Below are 24,696 nucleotides of genomic sequence, written 5' to 3'. Positions count from 1 at the left end.
TTTTTTTTTTTTTTTTTTTTTTTCGTGCTGTGCAATGTTATGTACCGTTTCCAATCAGGTTTACGTCTACACAAGATTGCAAAAATAAAAGAAACAGTGTCTTGTGTAGCTTACACCAGAATAAAGGACAATAAATTATTTCATGACTATTTCAAAATGTGTGAAAAATTAATAAGGTTCTGTGCGTGGCAAAGAAACTGTACAATTGACAGTTTATATTCTACTTTGGACTAAATATAAAGCGATGTGGGGAGTTAAAATCATAAAACGCGGTATGCTGCCATTCTGCAATTTAACATATAATGGTATTCCATAAATTTAAGATTTAAACAACACAAATTAAGAAATAACTCAAGTCTAGAGGATTTACTAGGCAAGTATCTTGTGATCGAAAAACATTGTTTCACAGAAGGCAGATTAGTAAAAGTCTGCCAAAGCTGTCAATATATTTGAAACATAATTTGTAATTCAAAACTACTGACCAAATTTACCTGCTTAGTCAGCTTCAAGTGAATATTTACATATATTCGTACGTATATAACATTAAGAGGTCTTACAGTGTCACCAAAGAAACAGGACATGAGAGCATCGGTATTTCGTAAACCATACTAAAATGCTTAATTCGGCATGAAGTGCACATTTATTTGTCCACATTCACACTGCAGTACCTGATATTCAACTTTTCTATGTGGTTTTCAGGATTCGTGGTTTTCAGGATTCCAATTCGCTTGGACTACCAGTGTTGTATTACGTATCTCATGTTTGGTTCTTTATTGTGGTTTTATGCCATTCGTGCCAGAAAACGAAAATGTTTGCTTGAAATTGAACGAAGTTGAAACAAGCCAATAGTGTGGTATAAAACACAGTTTCAAATAAATTGAATGTCTCGGCAGAAAAGATTAATAGAAGCAAATTTCTCCACCAAACTGACAAACATTAAGACTATGATTGCTAATAACGTGGAAATAATATACAATCAGAAAATTGAGACTAGTAACTTATTTTAGTCTTACATGATAATAGGAATGTATATTAATTCACTTGATGGCTCCAGGCCACAGAAATCTCTTGTTTCCATTTGACATGGGAACTGTAAACGAAGAGAGAACTGGAATATCAAGAAACATATACAAGGGTCACGCGAAGAATACCCCCACCCCCTATAAATCAGATTGCTCTGCGCATGCGCTAATCTGGTAGGTTGGGCGCGCCAGAAAAGTTTCCCCGGGTAGCAGCTGGCTACTTTTGCCACTGCAATTAGCCGAAAGCGGGAGAAGACGCTGCTCATACGCGAATTCAGCTCTGTGCATGCGCACGAACTCGCTGGTAACTGCTAAACAAGCCTTGGTAGAATCGCCATATTGCAGCGGGGCAATAGTACCGTTAGTTGTTTTTGTTTGTGACTTTTGATTTTTTTAAACAAATATGGTCAATAGTTGTCGCATACGGATGCAGTAATAGGTGGACAACAGGAAGCAGTATTCAATTCCACCTGTAAGTTACACGTGCTTTAATGTCTATCTGTATCCGGATCCCGCTCCAGCTACTGCCGGGTCTGGGTGCTGACGAGTCCTCTCCACGTGGCTCGGTCCTCCCACCACTTTTCTTCCTCCACTTGCTGCCAGGTCACACCTCTCCTTTCTGCAGATACTCTCACTTCCGTTTTCCACCGTGTTCTTGGGCGCCCTCTAGGTCTTTTTCCATCCATCTTTAGTTCTTTCATAATTTTGGGGAGTCTCTGCCCATGCATCCTTTAACATGCCCATACCATCGTAATCTGGTTTTTTTCAATTTCTTCTCGTATACTTTCTTGTTTAAGGTCCTTTCTAATCTCTACATTCCTTACTCTGTCCAGTCTTGTTTTTTCATTAACTGCTCTGAGAAGTTTCATTTCCCTTCCTTGCAGTCTGCTCCAGTCCCTTTCTGTCATTGTCCATGTTTCTCCACCATAGGTGACAATAGGGAAGTATAATTCTTATACATAAGGAGTTTTACTTTTTTCTGAAACTTCCTTATTCCAAATCGGGTGTTTTATTGTTTGGTATAAATTGCCTCCCTTCTGTAACATCATATTAATTTCGTTGGTAATCTTCCATCCTTACTTATTTCACTCCCTAAATAAGTGACGCTTTCTACCACTCTGAGGGGTTCTCCATTCAAGATATTTCCGTATATCCCTTTCTCTCTTCCAAATACCATTACTTCACTCTTATCCTCATTTATTTTTAATCCATAACTTTTCATTATTTCCTTCCACGCATCAAGTTGTAACTGTACATCTACCTCTTTATCACCTCATATTACCATATCATCTGCAAAAATCATCATTTTGTCTTTTTCTTTTACTATATCTTTAACTGTCCTACTCATTCCCTCCATCACAACATTAAAAAGGGCAGGAGATTGAATACTTCCTTGCTTAAGTCCTTGTCTTATATATACGGTAAGGGAAACAAGTGTTCGAGAAATTACAATCCCGTGAAAAGATATTGCAAGTGAAAATCAGTCAGAGACGGCAACTTGCTCGGAATAAACCATCAGTTTCTGAGGTAAAACTATGTATTTAACTAGTAACAAGGATAAACCTTGCTGCTAATGTGTCTTAATTGTTAACATATCCTGCAGAATGATTCGTGTTAACATTAAAAGATTTTTCCCACGTTAGCAACTGAAATTTGCAACAGATGAATGCTTTATCATATTTGTTGCCTAATGATGTGTACAGAACTTGTCCGTATAGAGAAATGCACTTGGCATCACAGCCTAACCTAACCTATTATGTGAAAGTTCGTCACATATCTCATGAAGTAACTATAATAAGAAATTTTTCATGTAAATGTTTTGGTTACTTTGTATCGCTATAAAGTTTCATCGTTCAGGAAATAAACTGCGAAAAGTGAAAGGTTCAAAAATGGTTCAAATGGCTCTGAGCACTATAGGACTTAACGTCTATGGTCATCACTCTCCTAGAACTTAGAACTACTTAAACCTAACTAACCTAAGGACATCATACAACACCCAGTCATCACGAGGCAGAGAAAATCCCTGACCCCGCCGGGAATCGAAACGGGGCGCGGGAAGCGAGAACGCTACCGCACGACCACGAGCTGCGGACAAAGTGAAAGGGGAAAAAAATATTTTGTACAGGTGATTTTTTGAGAAGCATAATTTGTCGGCAGCTTTAGTGGCATTATGCAAATTGCGTATGAAAATACAGCAGAGTAATTGCGAAATTGATCTTGCAGGGAAGGGTTAGAAGGTACAAGGGAATAGCAGACAGTGAACTATAGACACACACACACACACACACACACACACAGCATTATATAGTGTACATGAATGGTAATTGCATTTTTTCTGCGTGGCAGAACAGTTTGACACCTTGCCCCGGTTTAACATGGCGTGAGGCCCACGAGAAAATGGCTCTGAGCACTATGGGACTTAACATCTTAGGTCATCAGTCCCCTAGAACTTAGAACTACTTAAACCTAACCAACCTAAGGACATCACACACATCCATGCCCGAGGCTGGATTCGAACCTGCGACCGTAGCAGTCCCGCAGTTCCGCGCTGCCCACGAGGAAGACAGACCGACCGCGGCGCGTACGTCACGAAGGTAGTCCTGAACTCCCTCGCTCAGCTCAGCAGACAAAATGCGTTTCTAAACCTGTTAACTCGCAGCTGGGCGTGTGAGTACTAACGAGAATTGCATCTTCCACTGGAATCTGCTATTATGAGGTCTTACTGATTAACAGCACTACAGCAAAATTTAATTTAAGATCAATACTCGATATAAATGGTATAGCGACGTGTTTATAGCATTTAGTCTCTTCTGCTTAACAGTACTCAATACATGATGGAAGTGGTGCCTTATGCATCTGATAATCATAAGAGCATAATGTTATTTCATTGTACGTCAGTACAGCCGTAGCAAATTATAGGTAGGCCCATGGACTTCCCATCATAGCACTATTATTTAATAACAGATTCCATAATAGCGGATTCGAGTAGAAGATTCAGTTTTCGTTTGCACGGACACGCTTAGTTACGAGTTAACAGGTGCAGAAACTAGCTTGTCTCCTGATTAGAGCGAGCGGGCGCGGGACAACCTTCGTGACGTACGCGCCACAGCCTGTCTTTCTCGTAGGCCACGAGCATGGCGAGTGTGACCTCACAAGTCACTGATTTGCTTCATGTAGTCGTCTTTGCAGTTCAGTATTAAGGGGCTCCGGAACGCCCTATACTTGCAATGTTAAAATAACGCTTATAAATTACATCTTTCCTCACAAAGTATTTGAGGTAGGAAGTTGAACTTTTTACAGATTATTTATTGGAATATGGGCTACAACTTAACACAGGGATTTTACAAAATTTTAGTTCAGTTATTAAAGATGATTTTTTTTTTCAATTGTAATGAAAATTCACATTTTTTTGCAATTTTTTATTTATACAGGGTGATTCAAAAAGAATACCACAACTTTAAAAATGTGTATTAATGAAAGAAACACAATATAACCTTCTGTTATACATCATTACAAAGAGTATTTAAAAAGGTTTTTTTTCACTCAAAAACAAGTTCAGAGATGTTCAATATGGCCCCCTCCAGACACACGAGCAATACCAACCCGATACTCCAACTCGTTCCACACTCTCTGTAGCATATCAGGCGTAACAGTTTGGATAGCTGCTGTTATTTCTCGTTTCAAATCATCAATGGTGGCTGGGAGAGGTGGCCGAAACACCATATCCTTAACATACCCCCATAAGAAAAAATCGCAGGGGGTAAGATCAGGGCTTCTTGGAGGCCAGTGATGAAGTGCTCTGTCACGGGCTGCCTGGCGGCCGATCCATCGCCTCGGGTAGTTGACGTTCAGGTAGTTACGGACAGATAAGTGCCAATGTGGTGGCGCTCCATCCTGCTGAAATATGAATTGTTGTGCTTCTTGTTCGAGCTGAGGGAACAGCCAATTCTCTAACATTTCCAGATACTGTAGTCCAGTTACAGTAGCACCTTCGAAGAAAAAGGGACCAAAAACTTTATTGGCTGAAATGGCGAACAAATGTACAACTAAATGAAACTTTATAGCTCCCTTAATTCGCCGACAGATAGTGCTTAGCTCTGCCTTTTGTCGTTGCAGAGTTTTAAATTCCTAAAGTTGTGGTATTCTTTTTGAATCACCCTGTATATTCAAAAATATACAGTTTTTTGGAAAAAGGCTGTGTTAAATTATGCAGAAGGTACTGTGTAACATTTACTGAAAGTTTGAAACAAATATGTTTGGAAGATCCTTAGAAAATATGTAATTAGTATGAGAAAATAAAAGTTTTGGGAATCGAGCGACAAAGATTGGATTAACTTTTTAGTGCGTTCCAGGTCCATAGGATGGATTATCTTCATCCTCTGCAAACTACTCCTCCAGCTTCCTCTTGTTCCTCCTCCGGTTTACTCTTGCTTGTATTTCTAGACTCTTTACAGCCCTGTCTGCAGCCCGAAGGCGTTCCTTGTCTAAAGCAAGCATCGCTCGTTGTTGTGTTCGTAGATTTTGCTACCATTTTCTTCAGTTGCAGTTACTGCAACACTGTTCCAAAAGGTGGTCATGTATGAACACTTATCACATGTCAGTTGTATTTCACTAGCATGTCCTACGTGCTTTATTATGGAGAGTTCCAGACCAACTTCACTACAATGAATACATCTTACATAGTTTGAAAAAATTCCTTTAAGAACCGACATATCAAATATTTCATTCACATCCGATTCGCCCATAAAACATTCATAGTTTTCACTCATTGAACCAAGCTTCTTCTGTGAAGTATTTTCTTTCCCACTTTGACTGCTATGGGCAGGTGTACTTGAGAGGTTAGGTTCACTCGCTTGGTTATCGTCTTTATTGTTTACAGTAATAACACATACCTTTGGCTTTCCAACATTTCTCCTTTTCTTAAAAGCCTTCAGAGGATTTCTAATAACTTTACTTTTACTCATTATTATCCTTCAACAAAACTGAGACTCAAGAAACAGAAGTAATTACGAATATTTTCGAGATAACGACGGAGTAAATAAACATGAAACAATCGACAATCACACCAGCGATATATATTGAACCATCACAGGTTAGCCACAACACATACTTTATCTCACATCACTAAAATGTACCTGATGAACACGGACGTTAATAATAACACCATTTGACAGCAGTTTAACAGCGCCACAGTGGGTCACGCCCATGTAGAACACATTTCAAAAAAAATTTAAAAATAGTTGTAGTCTTCGGAATTGAATAAATTATATATCTATTAAAAGGTAATAGTCTGCAGATTCAGAAAACGCAAAAAAGTAAAAATTGAACTTTTCATAATTTTGAGCCATTCCGGAGCCCCTTAAACTAGCTGGAGGCGCGTGGTAAGAGTTGGACTTCACTTATTGTTTGCCGTGCCTGTATTGAGCGTAACGCTGTGTCCACTGACGCTGTTTCTTGTATTTTTTTTATTTTCAGGCAGTCGTCTTCTGAAACCTGGTAGGTATTTGTGAATGAATCAGTATCGTAAATGTGGTGACATTATTATGCGAACACTATATCGTGGCAGTGTTAAGTAAGGCAGTGTTTTGAACTATGCGTAAGGCCGGTATTACACTATCAAATTTCTTTGTCAAAGATTTGATCGCAGATGTGATCAAATATTCCGCCAACTATATTTGACAAAGATCTTTGACGTAGCGCTAGGAGGGGTATTACACTGTCATCATATTTTTCGTGAAAGTTCAAGATGGCTGACAACAACTTGTTATTCACCGCAGCAGTTGCACGTACCACAATTGCACTGTGTGCACATGCGTAAGAGAAGCGGAAAAAAAGTAAACATACCTAGGTGAAGCCGTGGGTGTTACGACGACACGACAAAAGCATTCAACAAAACTTGTTACGTGAGCTTATACTGGAGGACGTAAAGTCGTACATCAATTACTGAAGAACGGATGAGCATACATTTCTGTATGTGCTCAATGAAATGTATCCTCATATCACAAAGCACAATATTCACTTACGAACTGCTACATTTGCAGAAGACAGGCTCACTGCAACACACCGATTCCTTGCTACAGGGGAAGGTTTGTGTTTAGCGCGCCGCACGTTGTAAAGCGCCTCATCAGCTTCATACATCTCTATTAATTTTGTAGTTGTCGGCACACACGAATTGTATTTACCGCCAATGTTTATTAAAACACTACAGACGACAGAATGCTGCAGCTCCATGTTGTAACATGTCACATTGCAGTGAACAGAAGACAATCGACTTCTTTCATCAAATCTACAGCCAGGCCCTAGATTTGATCAAATATTGGACGACATTTGACAAAGTCCCCTATTACACCATCAAATATCTTTGACAAAGATCAAATATCTTTGACAAAGATATTGGACAAAGATATTTGACAAAGAAATTTGATAGTGTAATACCGGCCTAAGATACCGGCAGAGATCGGGTCTGAAATGGCATTGCAGCCGCAACAAACAAGTGTGCTATAGCCGCTGCCAGATGCGTTGCGTACACCAATTTGCTTTGCGTTGTGGATTAGTTTGGGTTTTTATTTTTTTTTCTCGCTGATTTTGATGAGTCTATGGAACTGATGACCTCATGTTAAGTCCCATAGTGCTTACAGCCATTTGAACCATTTTTGTAGCGCAGTCCTATGTCTAGGTTAGGTTAGAAGACGACAGTTTGGTTGTGAGTTGGCGAAGCCAACAAATGTGAAAGCAGAAACACTGGTTCTGACAAATTAATCTTCGCTATTGGTCAGTGTTTACATCCGCAGCACACTGAAAAATGTAGGGGGGTGGGGCGGGGGCACGCCATAACTTTTACCCCAAACTGGGTAAGTGCAAATCTGATGACTCTCAGAAAGGAATCTCATGTGAAATACATAGTTCACGTTTACATTCAAATATCGGATTTCTAACATACTTGTTCAAAATAGTCATCCACCCTAACAGTAAAACTGTGTGACTGTCTTGTGTCTGAACACGCATATCTCCAGAACTACTAAAACTGTGTTCATCATAACAATAAACTTGACACGATGTATTCTTCCGCGTTTGCTTGAATCTCGTTTGATTTCGTTGCACATGAAGCGGAAGCCAAGCTGTGCCAGTACAGTAAAGTACGCTCATAAGACCGGGCGAGGTGGCGTAGTGGTTAGCACAACGGACTCGCATTCGGGAAGACGACGGTTCAATCTCGCGTCCGCTCATCCTGATTTAGGTTTTCCGTGTTTTCCCTAAACCGCTCCAGGCAAATGCTGGGATGGCTCCTTTGAAAGGGCACGGCCGACTTCCTTCCCCATGCTTCCCTGATCCCATGAGACCGATGACTTCGCTGTTTGGTCTCCTCTGCCAAACAACCCAACCCAACGTTCATAAGCATATGTTTATGCTGTGACAGAAGTACATAGAATGAGCGGTAATGCAGGACAACAGCTTTATCGGCGGATTACCTTGTACAGCACTGGCTGGCTCCAGATCAGTTTTGCTGGGTTTATATTGTAATGGTACGGTAGCAAATGTAAAAGAAAAAATGCGGCGTTTGTATGGTGTGCTAGATCCTGTGAAAATGATTGTCATGAATCTACAACACCTATCGCTCAGGTTCATGTAAGAACAAATAAAGATTTGGTTTTTCATTTATGTCCAATAAAGTTGAACTGTCGTAATTTAAGCAACTTTCACGAACAATCTTTCATAAAACATCGATAATGAATAATTTATGTTTGAAGTGAAAACAGGAATTTTACGTGCAGTAAGTAATTACTAATTAGAAACTGGAAGATGTACATTATTCATAAAAAATGAATTGTACTCGTACGAGATGGTGTTTTAAATTGAACAAAAGAAAAAAAAAGGTGACCAAGGTGAGACTCGAACAAGCGATCGGTGAACTGCACCAGACAATCAATCTAATATAGTTCCTTAGAAAACTTCAAAGCTGATTTCTGATATTTCATGAAAAACATTAAGAACAACCCATTTCTCGGCATTTTTTAGTTCCACACGCAAGTTTCTCAACGGAGCTGGAAGCAGCCTGTGCCATTTTCATACTGCGTATTAACAGCAAGACATCAGAGACTGCGACTGTACACTATTTTTGAGATAAAAACTATATACGATGGACGGTCGAAAAGTTTCTAGCCCGAGATAGTTACCGTAATGTCTCACACCAACACCACCACCTACTTTTATGGTGATCCTTTGTGGGTATGCTGGTCAAATTTCGCGGCTCCAGCTTCGTTAGTTTTGCCGCTAGGATGGCGTTGTATACCGTAGTACATTAAAGTTCTGTATCACTGCCCAACATACGTTAGACTGTTCTGTATATAGGGAAGTGTGGCCATTCTATTACCCTGCATTTACAGTCTTCCGCAGTTCAGGGTTGGCTGGAACTGCGTCACGTGACATTAGCAGCCATTGTGGGCCCAAGCGTTACGTGCGAACCACAGGAAGTGCAATGTATTTTCGAAGTTTTAGGTAGAGTAATGCCTCAGTGCTGTGCAGTTGGCTGTTCGTTTCGAGGCGAAAAGGGAGGAAAACTGTACATTATTCCTTCCGAAGGGAGAGATGCAACAAGGAGGAGGATATGGCTGATGAAAATCAACAGAGCCAACTGGCAGCCCACAAGACACTCTCGCTTGTGTGCGGTAAGTTCAATTTTTATTCATTAATGCAAATCATCTTAAGGTTTAAGATTCGCTCTGTAACAAACTTGCTATATTTTGATTCACTTCGTGATCAGATTTGGTGCAACATTATACGTGATTAGCCTAAAACCGGTCAAGAGTTTCTAAAAGACTATTTCTTCGGACAAACTCTAATAAAAACGACGCGTTTTTAGTAAATCTGTAATGAACCGACTGGTATAAAGGCGTATTTTTGCAGCGCGAAAGGTGAAGTAGGTAAAAGTTTTTCGTTCCGTAGTTACACAGTGTAGGCCTGACTGTTGGAGACGGAAAGTGCAGTATATCTATGTTTTAGTTTGTGTTTACTGTTGCGTCCTCCGAAAAAATACGCTATTATGGCTAACTGTACTTCAAAGGTCAATTAACAACGTGTCGTTTTCAGTAAGTTTCGTGAAAATAATCGGCGTGATAATGACGTGCCTCCTTAAAGTACTGTTACTTGCATTTAATAGTGTAGGCCTACCGTTTCGACAAACAATGAAATAAAGGAAAAGAAAAACTTCAATCTTAACAGTACAATATATTTTTAATTACTACTTTTAAAATACAGCTTCTTGTACCCTCAGCAGTCTCAGATGCAAATACTAGGTAGGCCTAGAAGATGTGCATCATACAATATTTGTTGTTACACAGGAAATCTAAACCAATTGAAATTTAAACTTGAATGAATAATATACATTACCTAAAAGATGTTAGTTTTCTCATACATAAAATGAAATTTTTACAATTAGTTTGCAGGTAGAATCTGAGAGATTGGTAAGTGTTAACAGTGCTTGTGTATAGTTAATACTGTATCTAATTCATAGGCCTCCGAGCTTCTTGCACTGTATGTAGTTATGAGTAATGTGTGATCAGTTCTGTTGATATTGCAGATTCATATATAGGCCTATTTTATATTCTAAACTATAGTTATAATGTATAGTCTTAAATTTTTTATATCACTTAAATGAATGAGTTTGCAATTAAATTGGCTGATAGCATTGTTTCTGTTTACCAGAATCACTTCACTCCAGACCAGTTTGAAACCAACAGAGCTGATGGACTGGTAAAACTTAAACCAAATGCTGTGCCAACCATTTTTTGTCATCATCACCCAGTGGTATGTAATGCTGCTGCTTAGAGGAAACCTGTTGGTCTACTAGAGAAACGTACTGAGGATACATGCTTTTGGCAACGAGAGTCCATCTACCTCTCAGGGAGGAAAATAAAAGATATCGGGGTGTAGTGACACAAGGCAGAAGAAGCATGGCCATGAGAAAATTAGTGCAGAAACTGTGACTTCCAAAATCACTTTTTAGTAAATGATTTGTAAATTTGACATTCAAATTTATTTTGTTTGTGCAAGAAACAAAATATGTGTTAATATTTTCTTTTCAAATGGTCTCATTTTTGTTTTACTGATAGTGATTTTTATAATATTTTTGTTCTATGTTTCTTTCTCAAAGTGTGGAGTGTTTTCATTATCTCATGTAATATTTGTTACATTTTACAAGTAGACTATTTCCCTGTCAAGGGCTCAGAATGGTGCATATATAAATAAAACATCCCTCAACCTATGTACATATTTGACTTTTGTGCATTGCCACCACCTTTGTTTCGTCCTTGTGCTTCATTTGCTTTAATTTTTTTTCCTCTGTATTTCAACAGCCTTTTATACATACGATGTATCTACATTTTATGTAATATTGTAGATAGGGAGAAAGTATACATTCTTCCAGGAAGAACATTAGCTTGTACTTTATACTCTTTCGTAGCTCAGAATGAAATAGCACATGTGCAAGATACGCTGATGGTTGATAGGTTGGCCAACACTTCTTGAAGAATACTTGTTTCCAAGCATGGTGAAATGTGAAGGTCATTTCTCGTAAATGTCATGCACATTTTGTTCTGTAATTGCTACTTTTAATGCTGTTTTGTCAAAAACTGACATATTGAGCCTGTGGCTGCGTACAAAATGTAGGTTGGCTCTTACACAGAAGATTAAAGCAACCAACCACTTTTTACAATGCTATTCATTTATTAAAACAGCGCCATTGCCGGGTTCGAACCGATAGGTTCATCTTCTGGCGGCTAGTCCACATTTTACATTATATTTCGTTGTTTGTTTCCCCACCTGACGAAACTTTCTTGGGGGTGCTGATGCCAATGAAGAGTGCGTGCCATTACGTTCCAGTGCAGGTCACTTATCTTGCAATGCCGAAAACTGTATAATGCACTTTGTGTGTGTGTGTGTGTGTGTGTGTGTGTGTGTGTGTGTGTGTGTGTGTGTGTGTGTGTGTGTGTGTGTGTGGGCGCGCGCGCGTGCATACGTGTGCGTGCGCGCCAATACTGTAATGCACCACTCACACACTTAGAAGTTTTATTACATGGAGGTATACACAAAAAAGTGCTTTATACAGTTTTTGATGTTGCAAGATGATAAGCGAGCTGCACTGGAACGTAATGGCGCGGATTCTTCATTGGCACCACCACCCCAAGGAAGTTACATCAGTTGGGGAAACAAACCACAAAATGTAGTGTAAAACGCGAACTAGGCGTCTGATGATGAACTGGTAAGGGCGCTCTTTTAATAAATAAATAACATTGTAAAAAATGGCTGGTTGCTGTAATCTTGTGTGAGAGAGTCAACCTATAGTGCTATTTTTATTTCTCTTCATAATCTAACAATTTATGTTGAAAATCATGAATATGTCACTGGAAATGCAGGCAACTTGGGTAACTTTGCATCACTTTGGACCATTTTTTGAAAATACTGCCCACAACATATATTACCTGTTGGCACACATGTTGTAGTTAAAATTATTGAGTGCTTTTGTAATAAAAAATATAGACAAAGTGACCAATTGCTGTAATCCTTTAATATTTATACTGATAAAGTTACACTGCCATTCCTGCTAAGTTTAGGTTAGTCTTAGACAACACATTATTTTACCTACATAGAATGCCCTGAGTAACTTCAAACCATTCCAAAAGTAAATCACTGGTTGATAAGAAGCCTAAACAAATTGTTCTGTTCAGTAATGCACATTTACTTTGAAATTTAAAGATATTTATATCGACCAGTTATTAACGGTTTTTAAGTTGAGGGTATATAAATATAAAAATAACACACCTTCAGGATGTTTTTAATAACACACATTACAAATAAAAGTGCACACATTGTCTTCAAAGTAGAACAACACTTTCAGTAATGCTATATAGTAAATACATTCCCTCAAACATTCTCAGATATTGTGTGCAGATGTTCATTGCTATTATGGACTTTGCCTCTTTCTGTTAACAGGTATTGGGCAAGATTCATCTTTTCTATTAATACTTTGTCTTTACGATTCAAAACTCTTAGCTTTCAAGCCAAAACCTATTTCTTTTTTCCTTTCTTGGTCCTGCAATTGCAAATTATTTTAATTGAGATACACTTGCCTTACATCTCCGCTGCAGTGACTTTTCCGGTATGTGATTTACCTTCATACAGTGTAATGACATATTTATTTGAAAGCTGTATTCAAAAATTAATGTAAATTTAATGTAATCATCAAACCTAGAATCATTTTCCCTTATTGGTGGTGACAGAGTTGATGTTTACAAGTTCCCTGTGGTCGTGAGCACAATACTGCTGTTTACACCTAATTTCATGCTACTGTCAGGAGCATCTCCAGGCCCATTATTTTAATTTCAGTGTCTGATCACTACAGCATAAGTCATTGTAAATTTTCTTGTTTTTGGGTTAATCTTGGTTGCAATGGGAAGGGTTGCAGGAACTCGACTTCACCATTCAGTTAATTTTACTCATTGTCGTTGTCTCCTTTAAATTTGTGTTACTTTCCAATCCATTCGAACAGCAAAAAAAGTCAGATGAGCTGATAGGATGGATGGTAATTCAATTATAAAATAGAAATCTTGGAGATAAAACTACCACCGCCAGCACATAAAGTGGAAAAATAATGAGTGCTACTGTACAAAGTTACCATGATTGGTGAAAAATTTGACCTGATTGACTGTACAGTATGTTTTAAACTTATGTTTATGGTGCTCACAATAACAAATTGTACTTTGTTTCACACAATATAATGTACAAAAAAGAAAACAATTTTTGCAGTATGCTAGTACCGAACCTATGACCTTTCATTCAGTAACCATTAATGTTCACTGGAGACTATTATTACTGTTGCAGCCTGGCCGCTAATATACATTGTATTAATATGACTACAGTTGTTTCTGTTTCCTACAGCCTACTTCTGATGGTAGACCTACTTTTGTTCGAACACATTGTAAAAATGTTGTATTCTCTTGTACTTTTGTAATCATTTTCCTGATGTCATAGAACAGTTTGCAGACAAAATTTTATGGGAGAGATCTGACAAATATATAAAGCATCTGTAATCATAGTCACGTTTATCAGTTGTATTTACTAAGGTGCCACACACATATATTTGAATCTAATGCTTTATTTCATGTAACAAAAGAGACATTGGGTGAATTTTTGTACTACCGAATAGCAGGAACAACAAATAAGTTGATATAGAGCTTTAAATGAGTGATGGATTTTACTTGCATTTGCGAACTAATGTTGGTTCCCATTTGTCCTGCTGACTATTGGATAGGACCAATTTAACACTAACTATGAAAACAGGTGTTCAAACCCAATACCACAACAAGATCTGTGAAATCTGCTTTCGTTATTAACTAAGGATAGAAGGGAAAAACTTGTTTCGTCCTCGTCGCAACTAATGCTTTTCGACTCATTTGTCTTGAATTTGTTGAGATTTTTTTGTTGCTAAATATTCGACATATTCTGTTTGAAGCTACTGATCAGTTTTAGCAGTGCATTAGACGGTTAAGTGCAATTCTTAAATATATACGGCTAAATATGCTGCAGCAGTCAATGTATCACCAGCGGCGCAATGGGCCCAAAATGGCGGCCACAGGCAAGTTGGCCATACTTTCCCTATACAGAGCTTTATAGTGTAAGCAGAATGGTGAATATTGAGAGTGTCAAGAACTGTGCTGTGATTGAATATCTTCATTCGAAGGGAATGGTGCTCAAGGAAATTGCAGAGGATGTGCAGAATACACTTAAGGATAGTGCTCCATCTTATGAAACATTGAAAAAACTTGGTGTCCTACTTCAAATGTGGAAGAACAAGTGTGGAAGATGCACGAAGGAGAGGAAGGCCTGTCGCCGCCGTTGCCACTGATGAAACAGAGACTGCAATTCGTGATACGATTTTGCAGGATCATCGAACAATGTTGCACCACGTTGAAACCTCATTTGGAGGCGCGCTCGTGACATTGCTGTGGATATTTCGGAATGCGCAAAGTTTCATCTCGGTTGATCTCGAAAGACTCGAATGCAGATCAGAGACGAGACTGTGTGCAGTGTTGTGAAGAAATCGTCCGCCAATTTGAAATGGATGAAGACTGCTTTCTTGCAAGGTATGTGACAGTGGACGAAATGTGGGTTTACCATTTTGAGCCTGAGACAAAACAGGTCACAACAATGGAAACATCCTTCATCCCGTACCCTAAAAAACTTCAGAGTGCAAAAATCAGTCAGTAAGGTGGTGGCATTGGTCTTCTAGGATGCAGAAGGTGTAATTATGGTCGATTACTTGCAAAAGGGCGTGACTGTCAATGCATTATACTATTGCACCCTCCTGCGCTATTTGAGAGAAGACAGAAAGAAAGTGGCACATAGATCAGGATAACACACCAGCGCCACAAAGCCCTCGCAACATTGGAAAAACTGCCCGACTGCAGGTTCCAGTTGTTACGTCATCCACCATAGTCTCCAGATTTGGCTCCATCAGACTTTTTTCTTTTGCCAAACCTAAAAAAGTCCTCAAAGGATGGCGATTTGATAGTGATGATGCAGTGTTCGATGCTGTGAAAGCTTGGTCAGACTCGAAATCGAAGAACTTTTATTTGTGTGGTTTGCAGAAGTTAACTGAGCAAGCCCACAAGTGTATTAGTGTACACGGGTATTATATTGAAAAATAAATTGGTCTTATGAAATTTCTGTCGTTCTTGATTTGTTAGGCTAGAAACTTTTTGACCCCTCCTCATAGCTAAAGCGTAATTAAGAAAATGTTGACAATTGTTAATATGATAAAATATCACAGAGTTTCATTTAACGTAATTTAGTAATAAGATACCTAATTCATAAGTAGGACCTACAAAGTTTTCAAAGCAGAGATAAGAGGTTACAAGCCGACGAGCCAACACTTCAAAGATTCAACAGGCAAACTGATAATCAACAACGAGGACACATGTGAGCTACTAACAAAATACTTTAAAAATCTTTTAAACTGTGAGAAACGAACACATTTAATTTTCAGACGGCTTCAAAAGCAAAATCCACCTTCAGAACCTCCACCACTGCATCAAATTGAACAATACATTGGCCATCTGAAAAACAGAGCGCCCCATGAAGATGGCATATTAGCTGAGATGTGGAAATGGAGGGAAGCAGGCAGCTGAAACCATTTATGGGGTTATTAAAGATTGCTGGGAGAAGGAAAGAATACTGGACGTCTGGAAACAAGCCACGATCAATCCACTACAAAACAAAGGTGACAGAACAGATGCCAGGCGTGGTGGCCGAGCGGTTCTAGTCGCTACAGTCTGGAACTGTGCGACAGCTACGGTCGCAGGTTCGAATCCTGCCTCGGGCATGGATGTGTGTGATGTCCTTAGGTTAGTTAGGTTTAAGTAGTTCTAAGTTCTGGGGGACTGATGACCTCAGATGTTAAGTCCCATAGTGCCCAGAGCCATTTGAACCATTTGACAGGACAGATACCAACAATTACCGTGGCATATCTCTGCTTCCAGTCTCCTACAAAATTTTGTCAATAGCTGTACTGAATGTGATAGAAGATCAAGCAGAATACACAATTGGTGAATACCAAACAGGGTTCAGAGAAGAGAGATCATGCCCAGAGCAAATTTTTGATTTGAAAACTATCCACAGAATCCGAACAGTGCAGATTGTTACATTCTTTGATTTCAAAGAAGCATACGATTCCACAAGTAAGTCGACCGTTGCAGAAAAAAAGTAATCGGACTTAAACCAACGTATCTGAACATGGTGTAATACATCAAATAGCCAGTATGACACAGTTCTTTTGTACCACAGTGACAAACATATTTTTGGAAGTCTGCGTCAGTGACAGAATTAAGTGCTGTAATCTTCACAGATACAAACTAATATTGATTACATGTTTACTAATTTTACTCTGTATGCTATAAACTTAACGAAATTACTTTGCCTCTTTCATTAGGTTTTATTTATATTTTGCGTCTTGGCTAGGAAAACGAATTATTTAGTTGGTTTGATGTGGGTACCTACTTATTACATTTTTTGTCGTTCATGAATCAGAAGACCTACAAAATAGTAGAGTCTTTCTCAGTATACTAGGATGGCTGAAAGACTGATTAGGGCTATGCGGTCTCAGAAATCCGGTGAAGATCATTAGGCGAGACTTGCTTCAGTTAGAGTAAGTGAGGCGTGACATAATTGTGATAGAGAGCGTCATGCAGTAAATCACTCGTGGCTACATATAACGAATAACTCGTCCAGCCATAGATGTTCAGTGCTACCCGTGTGGCACCGGAGCAGATCGCTAGTAAGTAAAACTTCCTTAGTTACTATCCTTTTTGGTGTCGTAATTTTCGTGGTCAGAGGTATATTTTAAAAAATATATAGGGCTAGGATCTTCGTCTCTATTATTATTATTATTATTATTATTATTAATGCAAATTATTTGTTGTTGTTAATGCAAATTTCCATTTAAGTTTCTTATATATTGTTCTTACCACAAGAGTAGAAAAGAATGGTCAGTGTGACCTGGACATTGCTAAGGACTGCTATTTTTTACACGCACCTGAAGGATGTCAGATGTTTCTGCTGTGATGGCTACATCTTGATTTTCGGGCCGTATACATAAACTCGTGTATTGTCTGTGACCACAGTATTTGGAAAGTTGGTGTTCCTCGTTGTGTTTTGCATTATGTCCTGTGCAGTAAGAATTTTGTGGACACTTTCCTCATGCACCAACTGTTGGTATAAATTGAGTGTACCAATATAATGCTCACCCCTATCTCATTTGCAAGTTCTTATACTGTGACATAAGATGGCACTTTCTGTGTGACATTGTCATTTCGGCTTGTCGAGGGCTACCCGGACGCGGTTCACTGTCCATTGGTGTGTTACCATCTTTGAAGCTGTCCTACTAGTCCTTTACCACTGGACCTGACGAGGTACCAATTCGATTCTACACAGAGTACGCGAAAGAACTTACCCCCCCCTTCTAACAGCCATGTACCGCAAGTCTCTAGAGGAATGGAAGGTTCCAAATGATTGGAAAAGAGCACAGGTAGTCTCAATCTTCAAGAAGGGTCGTCGAGCAGATGTGCAAAACTATAGACCTATATCTCTGACGTCGATCTGTTGTAGAATTTTAGAACATGTTTTTTGCTAGAGTATCATGTCGTTTTTGGAAACCCAGAATCTACTCTGCAGGAATCAACATGGATTCCGGAAACAGCGATCATGTGAGACCCAACTAGCTTTATTTGTTCATGAGATCCAGAAAATATTAGATACAGGCTCCCAGGTAGATGCCATTTTCCTTGACTTCTGGAAGGCGTTCAATACAGTTCCGCACTGTCGCCTGATAAACTAAGTAAGAGCCTACGGAATATCAGACCAGCTGTGTGGCTGGATTGAAGAGTTTTTAGCAAACAGAACACAGCATGTTGTTCTCGATGGAGAGACATCTACAGACGTTAAAGTAACCTCTGGCGTGCCACAGTGGAGTGTTATGGAACCATTGATTTTCACAATTAATGACCAAGTAGATAGTGTCAGAAGTTCCGTGCGGCTTTTCGCGGATGATGCTGTAGTATACAGAGAAGTTGCAGCATTAGAAAGTTGCAGGGAAATGCAGGAAGATCTGCAGCGGATAGGCACTTGGTGCAGGGAGTGGCAACCGACCCTTAACATAGACAAATGTAATGTATCGCGAATACGTAGAAAGAAGGATCCTGTATTGCATGATTATCTGGTAGTGGAACAAACACTGGTAGCAGTTACTTCTGTAAAATATCTGGGAGTATGTGTGCGGAACAATTTGAAGTGGAATGATCATATAAAATTAATTGTTGGTAAGGCGGGTGCCAGGTTGAGATTCAGTGGGAGAGTCCTTAAAAAATGTAGTCCATCAACAAAGGAGGTGGCTTACAAAACACTCGTTCGACCTATACTTGAGTACTGCTCACTAGTGTGAGATCCGTACCAGGCCAGGTTGACAGAGCGAGATAGAGAAGATCCAAAGAAGAGTGGCGCGTTTCGTCACAGGGCTATTTGGTAAGCGTGATAGCGTTACGGAGATGTTTAGCAAACTTGAGTGGCAGACTCTGCAAGAGAGGTGCTCTGCATTGCGGCGTAGCTTGTTGTCCAGGTTTTGAGAGGGTGCGTTTCTGGATGAGGTATTGAATATATTGCTTCCCCTTACTTCTTATACCTACCGAGGAGATCACGAATGTAAAATTAGAGATATTTGAGCACGCACGGAGGCTTTCCAGCAGTCGTTCTTCCCACGAACCATACATGACTGGAACAGGAAAGGGAGGTAATGACAGTGGCACGAAAAATGCCCTCCGCCACACACCATTGGGTGGCTTGCAGAGTATAAATGTAGACGTAGATGTACCTGTGAGTTGCTCACAGCAATGGCACCCCCCCCCCCCCCTCCCCTCCTCCCACCCGAAAGCTCTCAGATCTTGCAGATTTTGTGAACGGTTTCCACTCGAGCATCTTCTGCGAAGTGTTACTACCAAAAGTATGATCATACAAAGTATCAAGTGACTAGACTGAGGATTTTTTGGCATGGAGTGCACAGCTTGTTATCTTGAGTGGAGGTATATCAGTAGATGTAACTGAGGTGTGTCCCAAGGAACTGTGATGGAACTATTCCTGGTCATGTTGTAAATCAATGGCCGTACAAACAATATTAATAGTAACCTCAAACTTTTTGCAGATGATTCAGTTCTCTTCAGTTATGTATTGTCTATAAAAAGCTGCACAAATATTTAATCACGTCTTGACAAGATTTCAAAGTTATGCAAAGATTGGCAGTTTTCTTTAAATTTTGAAAGATGTATCATTGCACACTTCACAAAGGGGAGGGGGGGAGGGGGAACCATTCTGTGACTACCGTATCGATGAGCCACAGTTGGAATTGCTAAACCCTACAAAACATTGACATTACACTTTGTAGGCATATGAAATGGAATGCTCACTTAAGATATGTTTGAGATGTAGAAGGCGCAGATGGTGGTTCAAAGGGAAAAAAAAAGAGAAAAAAGGTGGACTGGTAGGGAAATGCAATCGGTCCACAAAGGAGACAAAACTCTTGCAACCTATTCTAGAATATTGCTCAGGTGTGTGGTACCTGTTCGCAATAGGATCAACAGGAGATATTGAATATACACAGAGGAGGATAGCAGGGGTGGTCACAGGTTTGTTGGGCGTGTGGGAGAGTGAAGAAAGTGAGCTGACAGACATGTTTAACCCCGTATGTATCACTCACATAAGGGTCGTGACAATAAGTTTACAATAATACAGCACACACAGGAGCTTTTAAACAATTGTTCCTCTTGTGCTCCGTATGTGGCTGGAACAGGAAGAAGCCCTAATAAATGGTACAATGGGGCGTACCCTCTGCCATTCACTTCACATTGATTTGCAGAGGGTAGATGTGTCATTGAGGTTTTAGCAATTTTGTGCCATCATTTTTCAACTTAGATTGAATCCAATAAGCACTCTTTACACGTACTTCTTTATAGACTGGCTGATACCTTCTGCTGGTGGGAAAAATATTCACGGCCATGCACGAATGTCCTCCAAAACATTTCCAGTGACGAAAATCTCCCGCACTTCAAAGTTTTTATGCTGGAAATGAGGCTGTTCAATACTTATTGAAAACCCGTTGTACGTGGCCTGTGGCACCTCTTCCAACGGCACTGTGCTGCTGCTACACTCGTTGTTGTTGTTGTTGTTGTTGTTTTGGTGGTGGTGGTGGTGGTGGTGGTGGTGCACATATATATGATGGTGCCTCTTGATTTCTTCCAGTGATTTTTGTGTCAGAAGGTGCTTCCCCAAGCTCTTCATATGTAGTTCACATGTGTGGAAATCTAAAAATTTAGAAGGAATTGTGTGTCAATATAAATGAAACATACTGAGTGAACCTAGCAGACATCACTGTCAGCCATTTGTAGGTTTTTGTCTGATGCAAAAAATCTATACAAATTGAGTGAATCCATATGAAACTGAGCCTGATATTATTTTTAATTTGAATTATATCATAGTTTTCTGAATCTGCAGAAGTTAAATTTTGTTGTCCTGAAATAATTATCGAAGTTAAAAAATTAGATGAAGTTGGCACTTTTGTAGATGAGGATGAAGGACAATAAATTTGCTTGTTGATGTTGGTATCTATTTCAGTGTGGGTTATTTCAATTAATTTTTTAGAGCAGAATCCTATCTTTCAAACAAACTATTCATTGTTACTGTAAACGTCGAGAGGGAAAGATTTAACCTGGGATAAAGTTCGTGGTCCTTTTTGCTGTAGTAAATTGTAAACATATACTGTATGTTTTGTTTATAAACATACATCCATGCAGTTTCCTTGACTTTTAAAATATTTAGACTTGTAAGTCTAATAATTTTTTATGATTTTAAATGTAGAATGTGCTAAATAATGCAGAGCCACATTTAATGATGGTCTTAAGTGTGTCTACAGAAACAGTTTATTGCATCTGTATTTCGGTGGTTATGTATGTTTGGATTTTGATGAAACGTGTGGCATGCATGTGAATAAATTAATTGTGGGTGTAAGACTTCTTTGCTGAATTGATGACTGTAAAGACATTGCAAAAATCCAAGATTGAGCTAACAGAAACAAATTTAAAATTTCAGAAAGGAGGACGGATCAGAAAGAAGCTACGTCAGCGTGATGACGATGACGACAACGTGGACACTGCTGCACACCAAATACCAGTGGTGAGTTATATCATTTGTGCTCCTTCCATACAGGAGCAACATGATAGGGCACTGTAGCGATTACAGCTTATGGTGGGAACACTATTTTGTAATACATGGACTTGAAGTTTGTGTGTCAGATTCATGTGTGTATTACATCATCAGAAAATTTTTTCTATTCGGACCTCTTAAAAATGTTCTCCAAATAACATTCTAAACAAAAAAAAAAGATGATGCACCATGGAACAATTATCCAAATGGGATGGAAATCGGTAGATGGATGGTTTATTCAAGTGAAAGAGTATTACAAATTGAGCAAGTCAGTAATGTGATGGTTCAGCTATGTTCCTTATGTAAACAGTTACTTGGCTCGGCATCGGTTGAGAATTGTCGAATGTCCTGCTTACAAGGGAACCTCCCCATCGCTCCCCCCTCAGATTTAGTTATAAATTGACACAGTAGATAGGCCTTGAAAAACTGAACACAGATCAATCGAGAAAACAGGAAGAAGCTGTGTGGAACTATGAAAAAAATAAGCAAAATATACAAACTGAGTAGTCCAAGTGTAAGATATGCAACATCAAGGTTAATATGAGCTGGAGAGCGCCGTGGTCCCGTGGTTAGAGTGAGTAACTGCGGAACGAGAGGTCCTTGGTTCGAGTCCTTCCTCGAGTAAAAATTTTACTTACTTTATTTTCGCAAAGTTACGATCTGACCGTTCATTCATTGACGTCTATGTTCACTGTAATAAGTTTAGTGTCTGTGTTTTGCGACCGCACCGCAAAACCGTGCGATTAGTAGACGAAAGGACGTGCCTCTCCAATAGAAACCGAAAACATTTGATCGCAAATTCATAGGTCAACCGATTCCTCCACAGGAAAACACGCCTGAAATATTCTACGACACTGGTGACGGCGTGTGCGTCACATGACAGGAATATGTTGTCGACCCACCTAACTTGCACACTTGGCGAATGGGTAAGAAGATTCTTCTACCTTGCCCGATTTAGGTTTTCTTGTGGTGTGATAATCACTCCCAAAAAAGTGATGAAAACATAAGAGTTTGTCACATAAACGGCAACAAATGAATGCAACAGTTTCACAGTCGCACAGTTTTCCCTGTGCTCTGTCAAAACATAAGTTTTTAACGTTTTCAAGTTTTTCCGTGTGTAGACCATCAAATCCTGCATGTGTCCAAGCAAATCTGAACATATCCTGGAATTTTGGAGAGCGAAGTTGATCATCTGAGTGCATGAACTTTGATAATTGTCTGAAAATAAAAAATTAAAACTTTTCACTCAAGGGAGGATTGAACCAGGGACATTCTGTTCCGTAGCTGCTCACGGTAACCACGTGACCACGGTGCTACTCAGTGTACACGTACCTTGATGTTGCCTATCTTGCACACGGACCACTCAGTTTGTATATTTTGCTTATTTTTTTCACAGTTCCATACAACTTCTTCCTGTTTTCTCGACTGATCTGTGTTCAGTTTTTCATGGCCTATCCCTGTCCCAACTTATAACTAAATCTGAGGGGGGTGCGATGGGGAGGTTCCCTTGTTAGAAACATCGTGCGAAGTTCTGTCCAGTCAATACGTTAGATCATCAAATCCTGAGATGTCGGAGGGCCCTGCCCATAATGCACCAGATGTTCTCAGTTTGGGAGAGATCTGGTGGCCTTGCTGGCCAAGGTAGGATTTGGCAGGCACGAAGACGAGCAGTAGAAGCCCTCGCCCTGGGTGGGCAGGCACTGTCTCGGTGAAATGTAAGCCTAGGATGGATTGCCACGAAGGGCAACAGAATGGGATATAGAATGTGGTTGACGTACCGCTGTACTGGAAGTTGCCGCAGATGCCTACAGAATGGTTCCTGCTGTGAAAGGAACTGGCACTTCCCTGGTTGGTGGGCGACAGTCAGGCTGGTATACCGTCGCTATCCCAATTGTCTCCAAATACATCTTCACCGGTCATCGGGGATCAGTTCGAAGTGGGACTCGTCACTGAAGACAGTTCTGCTCCAGTAAATAAGATTCGAGGCTGAATTTCCACGACACCACTGCAAGTGGGCTCGTTTGAGTACAGAGGTCAATGGTATTTGGCACAAGGGGTGCCTTGAGGTCACCCCCCTTTCTGTGAGCCTTGTATTGTTGTTTGTTAAATCGATGATAATGACGAATCTGGGCCTATGAGTGCCTGTCTGACAGTTGCTCTGTCCTCACTGTAGAGGTTGACTGCCTCCTTCTGGGCACTGTGTTTTTGCCACGGTTCGCTCATTCCTGCCAGTAGTGTTAAATAATGTCACTGCTCTTATTCGGATGTCAAACGATTTCTCGGTTACTCCGACCAGCTTCTTTGAGCCTAACTATGTGCTCTCTCCCAAATGCTGACATCTGCGAATATTGTTCACGTGTGTGTGTGTGAGGCACAGTTTTGTCCAAATGACTACACGGAATGAAATTCGCAAAAACTTTTAAGCCCTGGTATCCCTGTGTCCCCTGTTTAGTGTTCTTGCCAACTGGGAGGTGAAATTGTGCCGCAGTCTCAAATGTTCATCCGTCGGCCACCAAAGTATTTAATTTTCATGTTCCATTGATACCTGTACGAATATAATTTTGTGACCAATTTTCGTAGCTCCTTGGTGGTTCATTGTCAATTTTTTACTGTCTTAGAGTGTATTGCAAACTTCAGCTTTTGCATCTGTGTATTCCCGTCCACTTTGTTTCCTGAATTGGTATATTCCTCTTTTTTGATGGGTCTTGAGAATATTGAATCCAGAGAAAAATTTCCATATCCTGTCTTCAGTTCGCCTGTCTATAGGCTTGTCATCCACTTCAGTTTGATAATTTACTCTGCTGCTGTTCCGTCGTCTTTCCCATTAATCTTCCGCATGCACTTCTTAGTTTTTGCAATTTTCTGTTCGCTTTAAGTT

At 39.7% G+C, this 24,696-nt stretch overlaps 1 protein-coding gene across 1 annotated transcript in view; it reads left to right on the top strand.

The window, feature by feature from the left end:
• The window catches only part of LOC124720023, a 102,872-nt gene that overhangs the window by 1,403 nt on the left and 76,773 nt on the right, over window positions 1-24,696 (top strand). Inside the window, exon 2 of the mRNA XM_047245273.1 lies at window positions 21,705-21,788. Coding sequence (XP_047101229.1) covers window positions 21,705-21,788 — 84 coding nt within the window. The remainder of the gene's footprint in view (window positions 1-21,704; window positions 21,789-24,696) is intronic.

The sequence above is a fragment of the Schistocerca piceifrons genome, chromosome 11 (assembly GCF_021461385.2).
Source record: "Schistocerca piceifrons isolate TAMUIC-IGC-003096 chromosome 11, iqSchPice1.1, whole genome shotgun sequence".
In the NCBI taxonomy this organism is placed as follows: Eukaryota; Metazoa; Arthropoda; class Insecta; order Orthoptera; family Acrididae; genus Schistocerca; species Schistocerca piceifrons.
Note: the sequence above shows the minus strand (reverse complement) of the source record. Positions and strands in the feature narration are given on the sequence as shown.